Source organism: Phaseolus vulgaris, chromosome 8 (genome assembly GCF_051622355.1).
Source record: "Phaseolus vulgaris cultivar YP4 chromosome 8, ASM5162235v1, whole genome shotgun sequence".
NCBI classification, from domain to species: domain Eukaryota; kingdom Viridiplantae; phylum Streptophyta; class Magnoliopsida; order Fabales; family Fabaceae; genus Phaseolus; species Phaseolus vulgaris.
This window is the reverse complement of record NC_143505.1, coordinates 46868130-46882664: the sequence shown is the minus strand read 5'-3', so window position 1 is coordinate 46882664 and position 14535 is coordinate 46868130. Positions and strand designations below refer to the sequence as shown.

General features: G+C 30.7%; 1 protein-coding gene across 5 annotated transcripts; it reads left to right on the top strand.

Annotated features, from left to right (window-relative positions):
* Positions 1-4140: 4140 nt before the first annotated feature.
* On the top strand, positions 4141-9238 carry LOC137825772 (transcription factor TGA7). Of its 5 annotated transcripts, none has more exons than XM_068631549.1 (10): positions 4141-4330; positions 4667-4733; positions 5408-5569; positions 5660-5734; positions 5961-6020; positions 6091-6168; positions 6255-6318; positions 7375-7646; positions 8022-8249; positions 8841-9238. In XM_068631549.1, the coding sequence occupies exons 3-10, from the start codon at positions 5411-5413 to the stop codon at positions 9012-9014; spliced, it is 1110 nt and encodes a 369-aa protein (XP_068487650.1). In that variant the 5' UTR covers positions 4141-4330; positions 4667-4733; positions 5408-5410; the 3' UTR covers positions 9015-9238. The 5 variants fall into 5 exon arrangements, with proteins under 5 accessions (XP_068487650.1, XP_068487652.1, XP_068487648.1 ...); XM_068631551.2 differs by lacking the exon at positions 4141-4330 and adding an exon at positions 4442-4589; XM_068631547.2 differs by lacking the exon at positions 4141-4330 and adding an exon at positions 4484-4589 and having other exon boundaries at positions 7372-7646.
* The last annotated feature ends 5297 nt before the right edge of the window (positions 9239-14535 follow it).

The window sequence follows — 14535 nt, the reverse complement described above, 5'->3', positions numbered from 1 at the left end:
ACAAAAGAAAAAAAAATCTTGAATAATTAAAATTATTAGCGCATGCCAACGTTAAATATGAGTTTTTTTTTTTGTATAAATTAATTTTATACATATGTTTGTGAGAAAACTTGTCCAAATATAAAAGATGAAAGGTAGTGGAGAGGTGGAGAAAAAACATCTTTTATAAAAGTTTGTTTGTAACAAAAAGGGTTAAGACATACTACTGTTAAATTTTTAAAATCAAATTGCATCCTTTAAGTATGGAAAGGATGATTTATATATTAACCATAGTGTACTTTCAATGAAAATGTTTTTTACAAGTCAAATGATCCAAAAATTGAAAGGTTTAGGTCGAATGGGCAGAAAGGTGTCAAGGTTGACAATAAGAATGAAAATTAAATAGAAATAAATAAATAATTAAATAGTAAAATACTGTAGCAAAACACATTAAATAGGCTCAAACACAAAAGAGTATGTTTAATGAATATTAGGTACAAAGAGTAAAAGTTCAATTGGGTTTAAGGTTCAATAAGAAGTACTATAAATAGGTGATAAACCCAAGAGGTAAGTAGAGTGAATAAAATGTTACTGAGACCAGAGACCGAAAGTTCAAATTGATCCAATCCAGCGAGCGAAAGTCAATAACTTATATCCAAACCCAAGCCCAACACAATGAAATATATAGTCAAAAGCCCAAAACCGAGATTGAAGAGCGAGAAGCCGACAAATCCAGAGAAGAAGAAATTTGTTTCTAGACCTTATAAGAATAATTTTAATTAATATTATGAAGAAAGTATGTGTGTCTAATAAGGGTAATAAGGGTAGGTATTAAACATCATGTTAGTGGATGAAAGATTATTTAAATAGGATCAAATGTTATAATTATATTCTTTGGAAGAGTAACGAGGTTTGTATTTATTGGCACTTAGAATTTCACAATCACAATATTAGTCCTGGTTCCAACATATTACCAATAACAGTGTTACAAATTTGAAATTAAATAAAACAAATAATTGAGAAGAATATATTGAAGATTGCTCCCATCGAAGACAACCCTTCAATTAGTTGTACTTGGGCATTTTGAGTTATAGAGGATTCTTCGGAGAAGATTACTCTTCCTGTCGTGACTATCATTGTGGTGGCTTCGGCCAAGTCGTAGTAAAATAGGGTTATCATTGTTCCTACGAGAAAACGAAAAGCCTCCTCCTAAGACATAGTGGAGGCCTTAGAACCAAGTTTTGTCAAGAGGAAGAATAAAGATAAGTTTCCTTTGATCAATGATTTTGAGTACTCTTGGGTTCTCGGTGAGGTTTCCTCCCATTCGTCCAAGTTTACCTAGAGGGAAAAGATCCAAGAGTTTGGGTCCTTGTTTTGCTTTGACTTAATGGTCGAGTTCATCTCAATTGAAACATGTTATGACTTTGACCAATTTTTCAATAAACCTTTATCAAACTGCAAGGACTTTACCTTTGTTTATAAGTTTTTCTTCAAAGAATTCAATGTGTTATTCCCTCTCTCTCTCTCTTTGAGTGCAAAATGATCACTACCATGAACATGGCTCTAATTCAATTGCACCCAAATAGTTGGATTTTTTTTAAAGTCTTCCAAATACTCTGCCATTATCTTAAGATTAAGCCTACCATAAACAAACTCATGTATTTCTAGAAGCTAAAATATGGTCATCTTTTAACTATTTATACCTTGTCGTTTAAGAATTTCAAAATTAACTTTTTTAAGTTGAAATGCTGGTCGCAAGACACTTGAAAACATATTTTCTTTTACCCAAATTTTAACCTAGATTCCCTTTATATTGGCAATGACAAGATAAATTTAAGAATTTAAGTCTAGAGTCGAGTATTTCCTCTCTCACGAAGAAAGCATGAACATAGAAATAATAAAGAACTTTTCTTACCTCATTAGCATCATTAATGTCAATTACTGTATCTAGGGTATTGTTCGCTTTGAAACTCAGAGCTCTGTCATGATTTTTCCTTAAAAGACGTCTTAAGAGATTAAAGGAGGAAGACATATTTAAATTGCCCCTGAACTTGACTCCTAAGCGACGTGAAACTATTAGACATATCAGAACAAACTCCTTAGTTGAGAGTTATGTGAATAAGAGTTCGTCTCTGAAACTACTTTTTCATTCTCACGTATGATACGTAACTGCGACATTTCTACTGTTGGAAGAAAAAAAAGAGAGGATAATGACATGTTGTCTCTTTCTTGATCTACTCAATCGAAAGATGCCCACAGGATGTACTGATGACAAAGAAATTGCGGATGTAGAATGAATGAGAGAAGGTAGGTAAATCATTCAAGCTAAAATTAAATATTGTTGTTATACCGTTCAAATTATTTATGGAGTTTTAGGGATAAAAGTTTGGATATTTTCTATATATATTAGTTTGAAGTTTTGTGAAACTATTTCCATCTAAAAATTATTATCAGGATACATGTTTTGAGAAATATTCTCTCCAAATTCATTTGCAATAAGGTGAGTATAGTTTACATACATGAGAATGACTGAATAAAATCGGGAAAAATATGTGGTTAAATATGCTTAGTCAACGGCTAATTCTTTCAATCATTTGTGAACTTTTTATTGGGTCTTTAATTATGCAAAAAAAATAAAAAATTAATGGAGTCTTGAAAACCGTCATTTTATGCGTAAAAAGGTAATTGCAGAAAATTAATTTTTATTCAGAAATTCAATTGGAAAAATAATATGAAATTCGCATAATGTTTAGGAACATACTCGGTTATTAAACTCCAAATAAAACTTATCTGCTAAGGTTCTGCTTTTTCATATAAAACACACACTGTCTGATCTAATTGTTTTAAAAAATATCATTTCTGAGTATCTTATTACTCACAAAAATATCCCCTACCCCTCAACCTAGGTGCAAAAAATAAAATAAAAGTTACATTAATAGCTACCATATATCTAGGGATCACAACCTAGCCCAGAATTTAGAGACAGCAGATTAAAAGATCATTCAATTACTCGTGTTAATGAATTTCTTATTATACATTGCTCAATTTTCTCATACTTATAATTAGATTTTCTGATACAATCTATGTGAAAATTTATTGAAGAAATGACAAGAATAATAACACGAACAAGATTAGTTTATGGTGGATGGAGTGGATTGAAAGAAGGCATGATAGGAAAAGAAAATGCAGATGAGGTATGAGGTTAAAGTCAGAACAGAAACAATTGAGGCAGAGGGGAATTATTGGTTAAGTTGAGTTCACTGTAACACTTTTTTGGTGATGAAAAAGAGGTAGAAAAAGAATGAAATAAAGGAGGAAGCTGTTTACTTTAAGTAAATCTCTTATCTTCTTTACAAAAAGCATTTTGGGGTGTCGTTTGTGAGGCACAATACACCTTTTCCATGTGAAGTGGAAAGGGACAAGTTCAGACGAATCTACGGGTTGATAATTTGAGATGGGTGTGATCAACAACACAATTAACTCTACTTTGATTTTATTATCAAATTGTTGAGGTGTAAGGTGCATTGGTATCACTTTTGTTAAACAATTTAATTACCTACTTTCCTTTCATAACCTAACATGATAAGGTCATTTATACTATCATTCATTCTTTGGATTCTCACCACTTCTCCATATATGCCAATAACTCAATTCATTTCCTACTCAGTACTACAATTGCTAGTGGATGCCGGATTTAAGTTACTTGTTGTCATATTTTCCATAAATTAATGTTGTTTATATAAGAACAACCTATATAATCTCATAAAACTTCAAATTATAAGAATAAAAATATATTTTTTATTTTAAAATTAACTTCTCTTCTAAATTAAAACGCTTAAAAGACTTGTCTTGTGTGGAATGGATTTGGTATTAAAAATAAAGTGGAATGGGGAAGAGAAACAATCATATACGTTTGTGAATTTGAGTCTTCCTATGCAGAGAGAACATGTTTTCAGTTTATATTGCGATACAGATTCGTCTTTGACTTAAAATGAGTTAATTTTATGAAGTGAGCTACTACTTTATCGTTTCATTGGTATAGAGAAAGGAAAACTGAGGAAAGAGAAAAAATTAGAATTTTGAACGGACAAAAATTTAAAATTTTATTTCTAAAAGTTTTTTTTCTTCAGTGGAAAAAAAGTATATATATTATTAGCCGTGTCTTTTTTTTTCTATTTTCTTTTCTTCTAATCCAAACATATTATTATTTCGATTCTTAGTATCACCTTCATGCTGTATGCTCCAGAAGATCATTAATTTATGGCATAAAACTTGAAAGTAGAAATAATATCTTCACAACTCATGTTAGTCAAAGATCACTATCAACTGAATAAGAAAAGCTGTGAATTTGGTAGTTTCTTCTCTATTTTTCTTTTGCTTTTGATTTTTAATGCACTGCTAAGTTTTCCTAGACCCTAGTCTTTCCCTTACAGTGGAAACATAACTTTACATTAGCAAGTTGACACATCAAAGTAGATTTTCTTACACCTGTAGAAAAAAAAAAGTTAAGAGGAATGATGTTTTGTTTATTTAGAATTAAACTTTCGTCTGTTTCCCTTCAGTTAGTGCGTTGCTTACTTAATTTGCTGGCATACAGAAGAATAATGCTAGTGTGTATATAAAATTTCTTGGGGATTCATTTCATTTGGGTCTGTCATGGACTAATACAAAATATTGGTGCTTGCAGATTCTACCCAGCTAGTTAGCTACTTATACTTTTCGTTTCTGTTCTAAACTGTGTTTGGATTGCTCAGGTTCGATTCCCATTTCAACAATTCAACTTACCAAACTTGAAACTTGTCGTATATTATGAGTTTCTTGTGTTTCAAATTTAGGACTGAATTGCTGATAGTATTACTCTATAAGTCCTCTTTTCTCTGTTTTGCATTTTACTTTTGGGATAGAGAAGAGTAATCAAGCTTCTGATCTAGTTAATGGAGTCATATTAAGGGAATGTTTAGACAAGATTCACCATATATACTTCTAGTAGAGAAAAATAAAAGAAGTTAGATTAACTTCTTTACAAATTAAAATCAACCTTGTGGGTAACTTTTACATGCAAAAATTAATTTTAATTTATGGAGAAGCTATCTTTTTGACTCCTAAAAGGAGTTCATAGAGAATTTCATCTAAGTTCTAAATTAAATTTTGGCTTTTGATTCAAATATGTTTGTTTTATTCATTAGTATGGTTTAGAAAATAATTATTTCCTTTGGACAATCCTAGAGATAACAGGACATAAACCATGGTAGACTTCTCTATCTTGTTGTTCCTCATGTTGAAGTTTCATTCAATTTCACGCAACAAACCCAGCATCCAGTTTTCAAATTATATAGCAGATCAAGTCTAAATTCCACCATTTTATTTTGTCTACATTGCATTAGTTATCCAATTTGATATATGAATTTTCCTTTTGCATGATGTATAGTATATGAACTCTTCATCGACTCAACTAGTCCTCGCGAAAAGGATGGGTATATATGATCCATTCCATCAAGTGAACATGTGGGGGGACACCTTTAAAATTGATGGAAGCTTGAATTCAATTGCTACGCCAATGTTCATGACGAAGTCTAGCATGCAGAACAAGGTAAAAGGCATAGGAATTTCTCTTCTGTTATTAAGCTAGCATTGTTTTATGGGAATACTTGTTTACGACACTGAATTCCATGGTGTTCAGTCTGAATGTACTCCTCATGAATCAAGGGAACCTTCTGGAGATGATCAAGAGACTAATGAGAAAGCTGATAGTAAGGTAATGGATTTAATTACTGCATATTTCTTTTATGCTATTCTATATTCATCTTCTACAGGCTTTTTCATTTTAATCACTGTAGATAACATGGAAGGGTACATGGTTTCTTTCACACATTTGAATGTTCACAAGAAACTAAAATTAATGCTTTGGAGATCTTGATATCAAACATGAATGTTTTTTATTGAATATTTTGGCATTCTATTTAAGGAGTATTTATGTGTAGGTGCTAAGACGTCAAGCTCAAAATCGTGAGGCTGCACGAAAATGTCGGCTGCGGAAGAAGGTAGTAAAAACTGAATTTATGGGAAGTTAGCTAGTGTTCATAATCTGATTCTTTCTTATGTAATTAATAGGCTTATGTTCAGCAATTAGAAACAAGCCGTGTGAAGCTTATGCAATTGGAATTGGAGATTGAGAAAGCAAAAAAGCAGGTGATCTTAACCAAAAAATCATCGTTCTTATTTATGCCTTTTATTTCAATATGTGTTCAAGCACTTACTAAAATGTCTTCTTGCAGAGTATGTACATACGCAGTGCACCAGATCTTAGTTATATGGGATCATCTGGAACAATTAACCCAGGTTGGAGATTCTTAGTTTCAGTTTTAACTTTCAAGTTTCCTCAAAATGTTATTTTCTTAGTTATTTTTTGTGTACTACTTTCTTCTTGTATTTTTAGATGAAGTTGCAGTTTGATTTATGGGTTATGTTTGAGCCTGTATTAGATGAAATACACGCCTCTGTGGTTTCCTTTAATGATACTTTTGTCAGGTATTTATGTGATTGTTCTTAGTATTCCTCTACGATTCATTTTGCTGCCTGCATCAAACACAGATTTGCTTCAAGTCATTGAATGTTTTTTCACCAATAATGCTGACAGAATGACATCAGGAAGTCAATGACCAATTTTATTTAGTTTAAGTCATGGTTACTTGAGCAAACTCTTCAACCTCCAATGGAAGTTAACGGTTGTAAAATCAATCCTCTTGTTTTTTTCTGAATCACATGTTGTGGAAAGATCTTTAAAGTTTTTTGTAAGAGGTGTCAGTTGATCTTTCCCCATATTTGTCTGTGCCTCATCCACTGCCACGATCATAGCCCTTCCCTCTTATGGTATCATGCATAGTCTTGACTTTCACATGATTTTCAAGATAAGTTGTCAATATCTTTCGACCAAAAGTCAAATTGGTGTTATCTTCACAAAGGGAAGTGTGAATATATTTCCCTTTTGGATGTGTTTCGTGATTTCGTATCCTCTTTTAGATAATTACCCTTCATAAATTCTTTGTTGTTTTTTTATAAAGCCTAATATGATATAGTCTGTTTGTTTATGTATGTTACATTTAGATGCGAGATTGATGGAATCTTTATTTCTTAAACTTCTTAGTAGACACTTCTAGTGTCCCAAATTAGCATATTGCAGTTAATATTGTGTTGGATTCTATCAAAATTCTTCTCAGTGATCCAAGTATATGAGAAAATAAAGTATTTCATATTGAACTGCAGGTATATGAATATTCTAATGTTTATCCCACTTTGTCTTGTGGAATTGTCAGATGTCATTTAATTTGTGATTACATAAGTACTTTTTCTAAGTGTCTGAAGCATTAAGTTTCTATAGCATTGTTTGTAAAGCAGGGATAGCCTTGTTTGAACTCGAATATGGACAATGGATTGAAGAGCTCTGTAGACAAAATGAAGAACTGAGAAATGCATTACAAACTCGTGAATCTGATATGCAGCTTCATCTACTTGTTGAGAGTTGCCTGAGCCACTACTCAAATCTTTTCAGGATGAAAGCAGAGGCAGCAAAAGCCGATGTCTTTTATTTGATCTCTGGTGCATGGAAAGCATCAGTGGAACGCCTTTTTCTTTGGATTGGAGGATCTCGTCCATCGCAGCTTCTAAATGTACATCCACATGTCCTTCTAACAACTTTTTTATTTTGTTCTCTGTTCCTTTATTGTGCAAAACAGAATTAGGAATCTAACTGTGATTTTGAGTCCTAAAATTAAGTAAAAATAAGAATGTTCAAGAACATGTAAGGAAAATGATTGACAAACCTATTGTCTTAAGGTTTTTGGTTGAAAGTGTTATTATAATCTCTTATCTCAGTTATCCAATACTTTTGATATGGTACATGTAGTTGCTAAAATAAAATATCTTTTCAATCTTGTGTTTTGGACTGTCACTGCATAAACATATTTTCTTCGAGATGTTACTATTTCTCAATTTTCATATTACGGTTTTGCATCTTGTTAAAACTACTTGACCTTTTGTTTCAGATTATTGTTCCACAGCTTGAGCCTTTGACTGATCAACAAATTGTGAGTATTAACAACCTCCGGCTTTCGTCTCAGCAAGCTGAAGATGCCCTTTCACTTGGATTGGACAAACTCCAGCAGAGTCTAGTCCACAACATTCCATCAGATCCCTTAGTTATAGGACACTACGGGTTTGAGATGGCTGCTGCCATGGACAAAGGTGAAGCACTAGAAGGTTTTGTAAACCAGGTAATGATTGTAGCCTCAAATATTTTAACATGTTAGGAGTTTGTTATTACTCGGTCATATGATGGGAAACATGGGACATTATGTGTAGTATACTTAAAAGCCTTTCTGAAATTGCAAACATGGTCTTAAGAAACAGTCCCCAATAGGGACAAAATATGCATGGTTCATGTAAGAAAGTACCTACATTAGAGTAATGAAAATGATGTATAAGATGAAACTTCTTTGTGATCCTCGTCCATAGGTAGGGAGAGTTAGTGCTTAAGTTAGATGCCAAATTTAAAACTTCAATTAATATGAGCAATCAAACATATATGTGGTCTTCGAATTTCCAACATACCTTCTTATGCTCAGAAGGAAATCTCAAATATGGGATTAAACAATAGAATATAATTTATGATCAACCTTCATATTTTGTTGGTTTTGTGCCAATGTAAACATTAGAATTTGTTTCTATGTAGAAATGTGTTTTATTTATTGTTTTGTAGGCAAGTAGAAGTGTGGTGTTTCTGCATTGTTTTTTACTGCTAAAGCCTGCAACAATGTTATTGTTGAGTTGAAAGCTCTTGTTGAATTTATTCCCTTCTTCCACAGGCAGATCACCTTAGGCAGCAAACTCTGCTTTACATGTCAAGGATTCTAACAACTGGGCAAGCAGCTCAAGGCTTGCTGGCTATGGGGGAGTACTTCCATCGTCTTCGCACTCTTAGTTCTTTATGGACTGCTCATTCATGTGATCCTTCCTTTCCCACTCATTTCTCAAACTGAGACCTTTTTCAACCTCAACTCTTATGTGAACAGGTGCTCAAATCATCGTCTTGTTTAATATCTTATGTATATGCTAGTGCTAGTTACTAATTAATGCTGCCCAGTGCCATGATGGGTGAACCAGAGTTTATATGATCTAGAGAACAAGTGAACCACTTTGTACATAAAATATTGTATTAGTTTCCCCATGGAATCATGGAAAAAAGGATTTAGCTTCAGATAAATACTTACTCTTATTACTTTGACGTTGAATCGTTCGAGATAGAAAATTGAAGTTGAGTGAATGAGTCGATCTATTCAAGAATGTCAAATTTTAATAGTAAAAGTAGATATGTAAAAGATTCTTCAACACTTAAATAAAAATATTTAAAAATTTAAATAATTAGCAAATTGTAAAGTATTAAGTGAGTGGAAATACTTTCTGAAAAGATATTTATATAAGTTTAATGCTGTGTGATGTCTGAACTAATCCTTTTAGTTTTATGTTTAAGATCCATTGTTAATGAGTTTTAACCGTTATGAGAGAATATGGATGCCCGGTAGTACACTTATAACAAAATTTAAGTAGATATAATATATTAAAATTCTTTCATAAATTAAAGTAATTTTTATACACTATAAGTTTTGAAAAAATTAAATAAACAGAGCTTCTAAAAAAAAAACCCCTGCATTAGTTGGTTATAACTAATTCCAGTTCTTTAGTTTGTTGTATCATTTTATTTTCTTTATCTATAGATGCTTATTGAGAAGTTTATCTAAATTGGATATTAATTTTCGCGTTAGTAAAAAACACAAAATCAACATGATACCTGATGATGTTTATATTCCATGATGCTTCATTTTACTTAATTTTTTTCTCCATTTGATCATTTTTTTTTAATTTGATAATATTCTCAAAATCAGATTTCTCGTTTTAACGGTAAATATAGTAGTTTATGGTTCATTAGTCTAATCGTAGTTGAATTATTCAAAAACTGGTAATAATTAAACATATAGTTAAAATAATATTTAACAATAAAATCAAAATATCAAAAAACTTTTGGCATTGCAAATTTTACTACAATAAGTCCAAACATTGAACAAATTATTCCGGCTACTTATGGGTTACTTATACTAAAAAAATAACATTATAAATAGATTCCAATTGTTTTTACGAGTACGTTAGATCCCGTTAATGATAATGCAGCTTTTTTATGTGAATAATTAATGGTAATGCTACAAGAATCCATTATAAATTTTTTGTCACTTTCAGTATGAAACATGGATATTATTTTGACCTCTCTATATATAAAGTATGATTTTATTTTATTTTGTTAATGATTTTATTTTTATTTTGAAACAACGTTAAAAATAATGGCGAGTAAATCTGAAGTTTGAGTCCTAGGTATTTGTTATGATTAATCTCATGAACAAGTGAAGTTTAATTTTTAATATTATGAAAAATCATTTGCTATTTTTTATATTGTTGATATATTATATTAAATATTAAGAATGAGTTTGTGATGAGATGTCACATGTTGGTGGACCAATCTTTTAGCATGAGGACGAAGAAAAGGTGAGTCAAAAAGTTGTAGGCTTTGGAGGTCTTTTAGAGGAAGTGATAGTGTGAGTAGGTAAACATCAAACCCTCGTACGAAGAGAGTAGAGTATGTAAACTTTCTCGCAAATGTTAATTAATTGTCGGTCTTTTTTTAATGTTGGTACCTTATGTATACCTTTCCAGAGAGATAAGATGTAGATATATAATGTTTTAAGAAATGTGATTTATAATAATTGATTATCCAAGTGTTGTATTAATATTTATATTAGTTATATACATTTAGATGGTTTTATATAAGTTATCTAATTTAGTGAGTTTATTAGACTATTAATAATAGAAATGTGATTAGAAAGTTTAATATGAGGAAATTAGTTTGATCCATTACGAGATAATGAGAATTCTATTAAGTGTGAAATTTAAAGTATTTTTATGGTCTTCTTAGTTTCAAGATAGATACAAGGTATTGGAAAGAATAATATGACTTTTGATTGAGGAAGGTAAAACTAATTATTTATGTTCATATGTTAAATCAAGGTATGTAATGAGCTAAAAATCATAAAAGAAAAGGTTACAAAAACTCAAAGAAGTATACAAGGGTGAATCATATAAGGTCTGATAATTTGACTAAGTAGCTAAAAATAAATAATGGCCTAAATCATTTCAAAAGGATTTGTGCAAGAATAATATAAAAAAGAATCAGTTCATGTTCTGGAATACTTAGAGTCTTGAATGAACCACACACAAAAAATAAACTCAAGCCACTAAGGTTCATTTTACCAAAACTGATCTAGTGATTAATTTTTCATGAAAAGACTCACTAACTCTAGCATAAAAACAAGTCAATCAGGTTTAAAACTTTTAACTAAAACTGATGATTTAAAAGGTGTTCTTATAAAAGAAAACATAGTTAAAAATTTAAAAAAAATATGATCATCTAATGAAAAAGTTTCTAAGAACAACCAAAATCTATTTAAAAAGTTTAACTAAAGAGGAAATATATGCAAAAAGGCATGTCAAACAAAAATGACTAGTAGGTAGACATTTTTTGATCATAAAAACATCGTCTAGTACATCGAAATTCAAAAAAGTGGTTACTTACAAGGTAACAACAACAATGAAAAACTTAAAATTTTGACAAGAACAACTAAAAACAACATATTAGATGGTTATCTTCTATAATACAAAACACAAAAAGTGCACAGTCTAATATAGAAGAACAAAATCAAAATGGTAAAAACAGTAAAACCACATAATAGATCCGGAAAAAACAAAATACTTACAAAAAAAACTAAAGTTAAAGTAAAACTCTCCACCACACTTGAATCAAACATAGTCCTCAATGTGACAGGAAGTAGAAAAAGAAAATTAAGAATTGTTCAAAATGAATTAAAATTCTCTGCTTTCAAATTTGACTCAAGTAGTTCCATCATTTTCAAGCATTGGTTGTGCAAGATCCAAATATATTGTGGCCATGTTGTCTTTCTCTTACTATTGTCTTTCTCTTGAATATATATATATATATATATATATATATATATATATATATATATATATATATATATCCACACACATTGAGGACTTTTTTTTACAGCAAGTGTACCGAGTCAGAAGTAATAATTTATCTCTAAGGACGGATATCAAACTCACAAAGAACAATTATTTAAAATCCTAATAGTAGCATTCACTAAGTATAAGAATATATATATATATATATATATATATACAATAATTTGATTTAAAGGCATAAGTTTGCATGAAAATTAAATAAAAGCAAAGTAAATGATTTGGATGAGTCAATTGAGAAAATTGGAAATGAGGTTAATCCTTCTTACTCGTCTGTAGTGTCAATGAATAAAAACATATAACATTCCATCTTGATTGGTATTGATGCACATATAAATATCAAAAGAGTCTCCTAAATGTCGATTCTTTGCATATTTTTAAAACTCCTTATCATTACCAACAAATTCTATAAATCAATTAACATTTTAAATCTTATCTTTCAAATATGTTAAGCATTATCATTTAGGTTAGATACTCATAAGTACTTTTCACTCAAGTTTAAGGATCAAAATCATGAATAGTTTCATGCTTTGAGAATAAAATGATAATATCAATCATCAATCAAGAACTAGATATTATAAATAAATATCACCTCAATATATAAGAGTTTGAATAGATTACTCCCAATCCTAAAGGAAAGAATTAGTCACTCATATTGACCATTACAAGCATGGAAAGTAAGAAAAGAAGATTCAGGGTTTTTCTCCTTGACGGTTGCCTCCTCTAGGGTTTTCTATCTCTCCATATCCTCCCAAAATTCCTAAAATTAACACAAATTGGGAATAAATCATTCATATTCATCTTATAATCCAAAAATATGTAAAAATGTTCAAATTCCTAAAGTAGAGGTTGAATTATAACTATTTTATCAATTAAAGTCCATAAGTGTTTGTCTTTTTGTATGAAATATTACTTAATTATGACACTTATCATATGCACATATATATACACACACAGATGTGTGTGTGTGTGAGAGAGAGAGATAGATAGATAGAGAGAGAGAGAGAGAGAGAGAGAGAGAGTTTGTATGGAGTTCAAAATGTTTCATATTTGTGAAAATGTCATGTTTGAACTTTACTATTTTAAGCACTATAAAAAAAGGGATATTGTTAGAGAAAAATCCAACAACCCATATTTTTATTAAGTGTTCTTAAGGAAAAAAGTATAAAATATTATCATACTTCATCTGTAAGATAAAATGATTTCATTTACAACAAATCATGTAAGACACAAGTGATATAACACTTTATAGTCTCATTTCTATCTGATAAGTTTTGTTTTGCTTAGAGAATAAACACATGGACTAAAGTTAACATTCTACTTCATGAAAACAATATTTATGATTATTCTATGTTGTAGGTAATGTTTCCTTCATGCATCAGCCAAAATGATCCCTAAAAGCATATGTCAACAACAAAGATCTCAATGCATATGAGCTAAACTTATTATGCCTCAACAACTCCCTGGCGCGCGCATATCTACTTTAGAAGACTATCTAACTTGTATGGTTTTGCACTTTACACAATTTCAAAGTAAAGGCACTATAACCAATGATATATAAGTACTACCAGCTATCCAAATGTTGCTTCAAGAGGAGAAAAAGATTTCATGCATGAATGGAACACATTTAATGCATCCTTTATGTCCAAGATGATCAAATAAAAGAAATTTTTTTAAATGAGTTGTATCTTCTTAATGGCCAAAAAGGAATTCACACTTACTCTTTTCTTCAACACTTATATACAAACATCCTTCTAGAAGAAAAAGAGTAAGAAGGAGACTTACAATTTGTAATGTTGCTAAATATATTTGAGTTGTAGAAAACTTTGTGAGAACACTATTATGTTCAATAGCGAACTAGTAGAGTGCTTAAACCTTGTATTTCATAAGATGCTACCCTATCTAGTTGGAAAACTCTTATGATTCTTGGATCACATTTTCACTACTGTAAAAATGTCTTTAAACAACGATTTTTAAAGGCCTTAGGTGACGATTTTAGAGTCGTAGTCTATGCACATGTCGTCTATAGTTTGAATTATAAACGATTGTCACACAATCGTAGTCTAGTAGAATACTATAGGCGAAATTTATGTACAAAAGTATCGCTTATAGTGTAGGTAGTCCTAAAATATTTTCTTCAATCTTGTTCTTATTTTTCTTGCTAAAAGATGCCAAAAATTTTCAAGAGAGAACAAATTTGAGTTGTGTTAACTCAAGATGGTGGACAAATGTTGTGGTAAAGGAACAAAGATTGTGGAGAAGCTCAAGAGGTTCACTAGTCATGCACAACAACGACAACGAGGAGAACACGAGCAATAGTATCACACTTAGGAACCCACTCGTTCAACACTGAAAATGGAGAAAAATCTATTAAAAAAGCACAAAAAGTATGAAAAACAACATAAAAACAATAAGGAA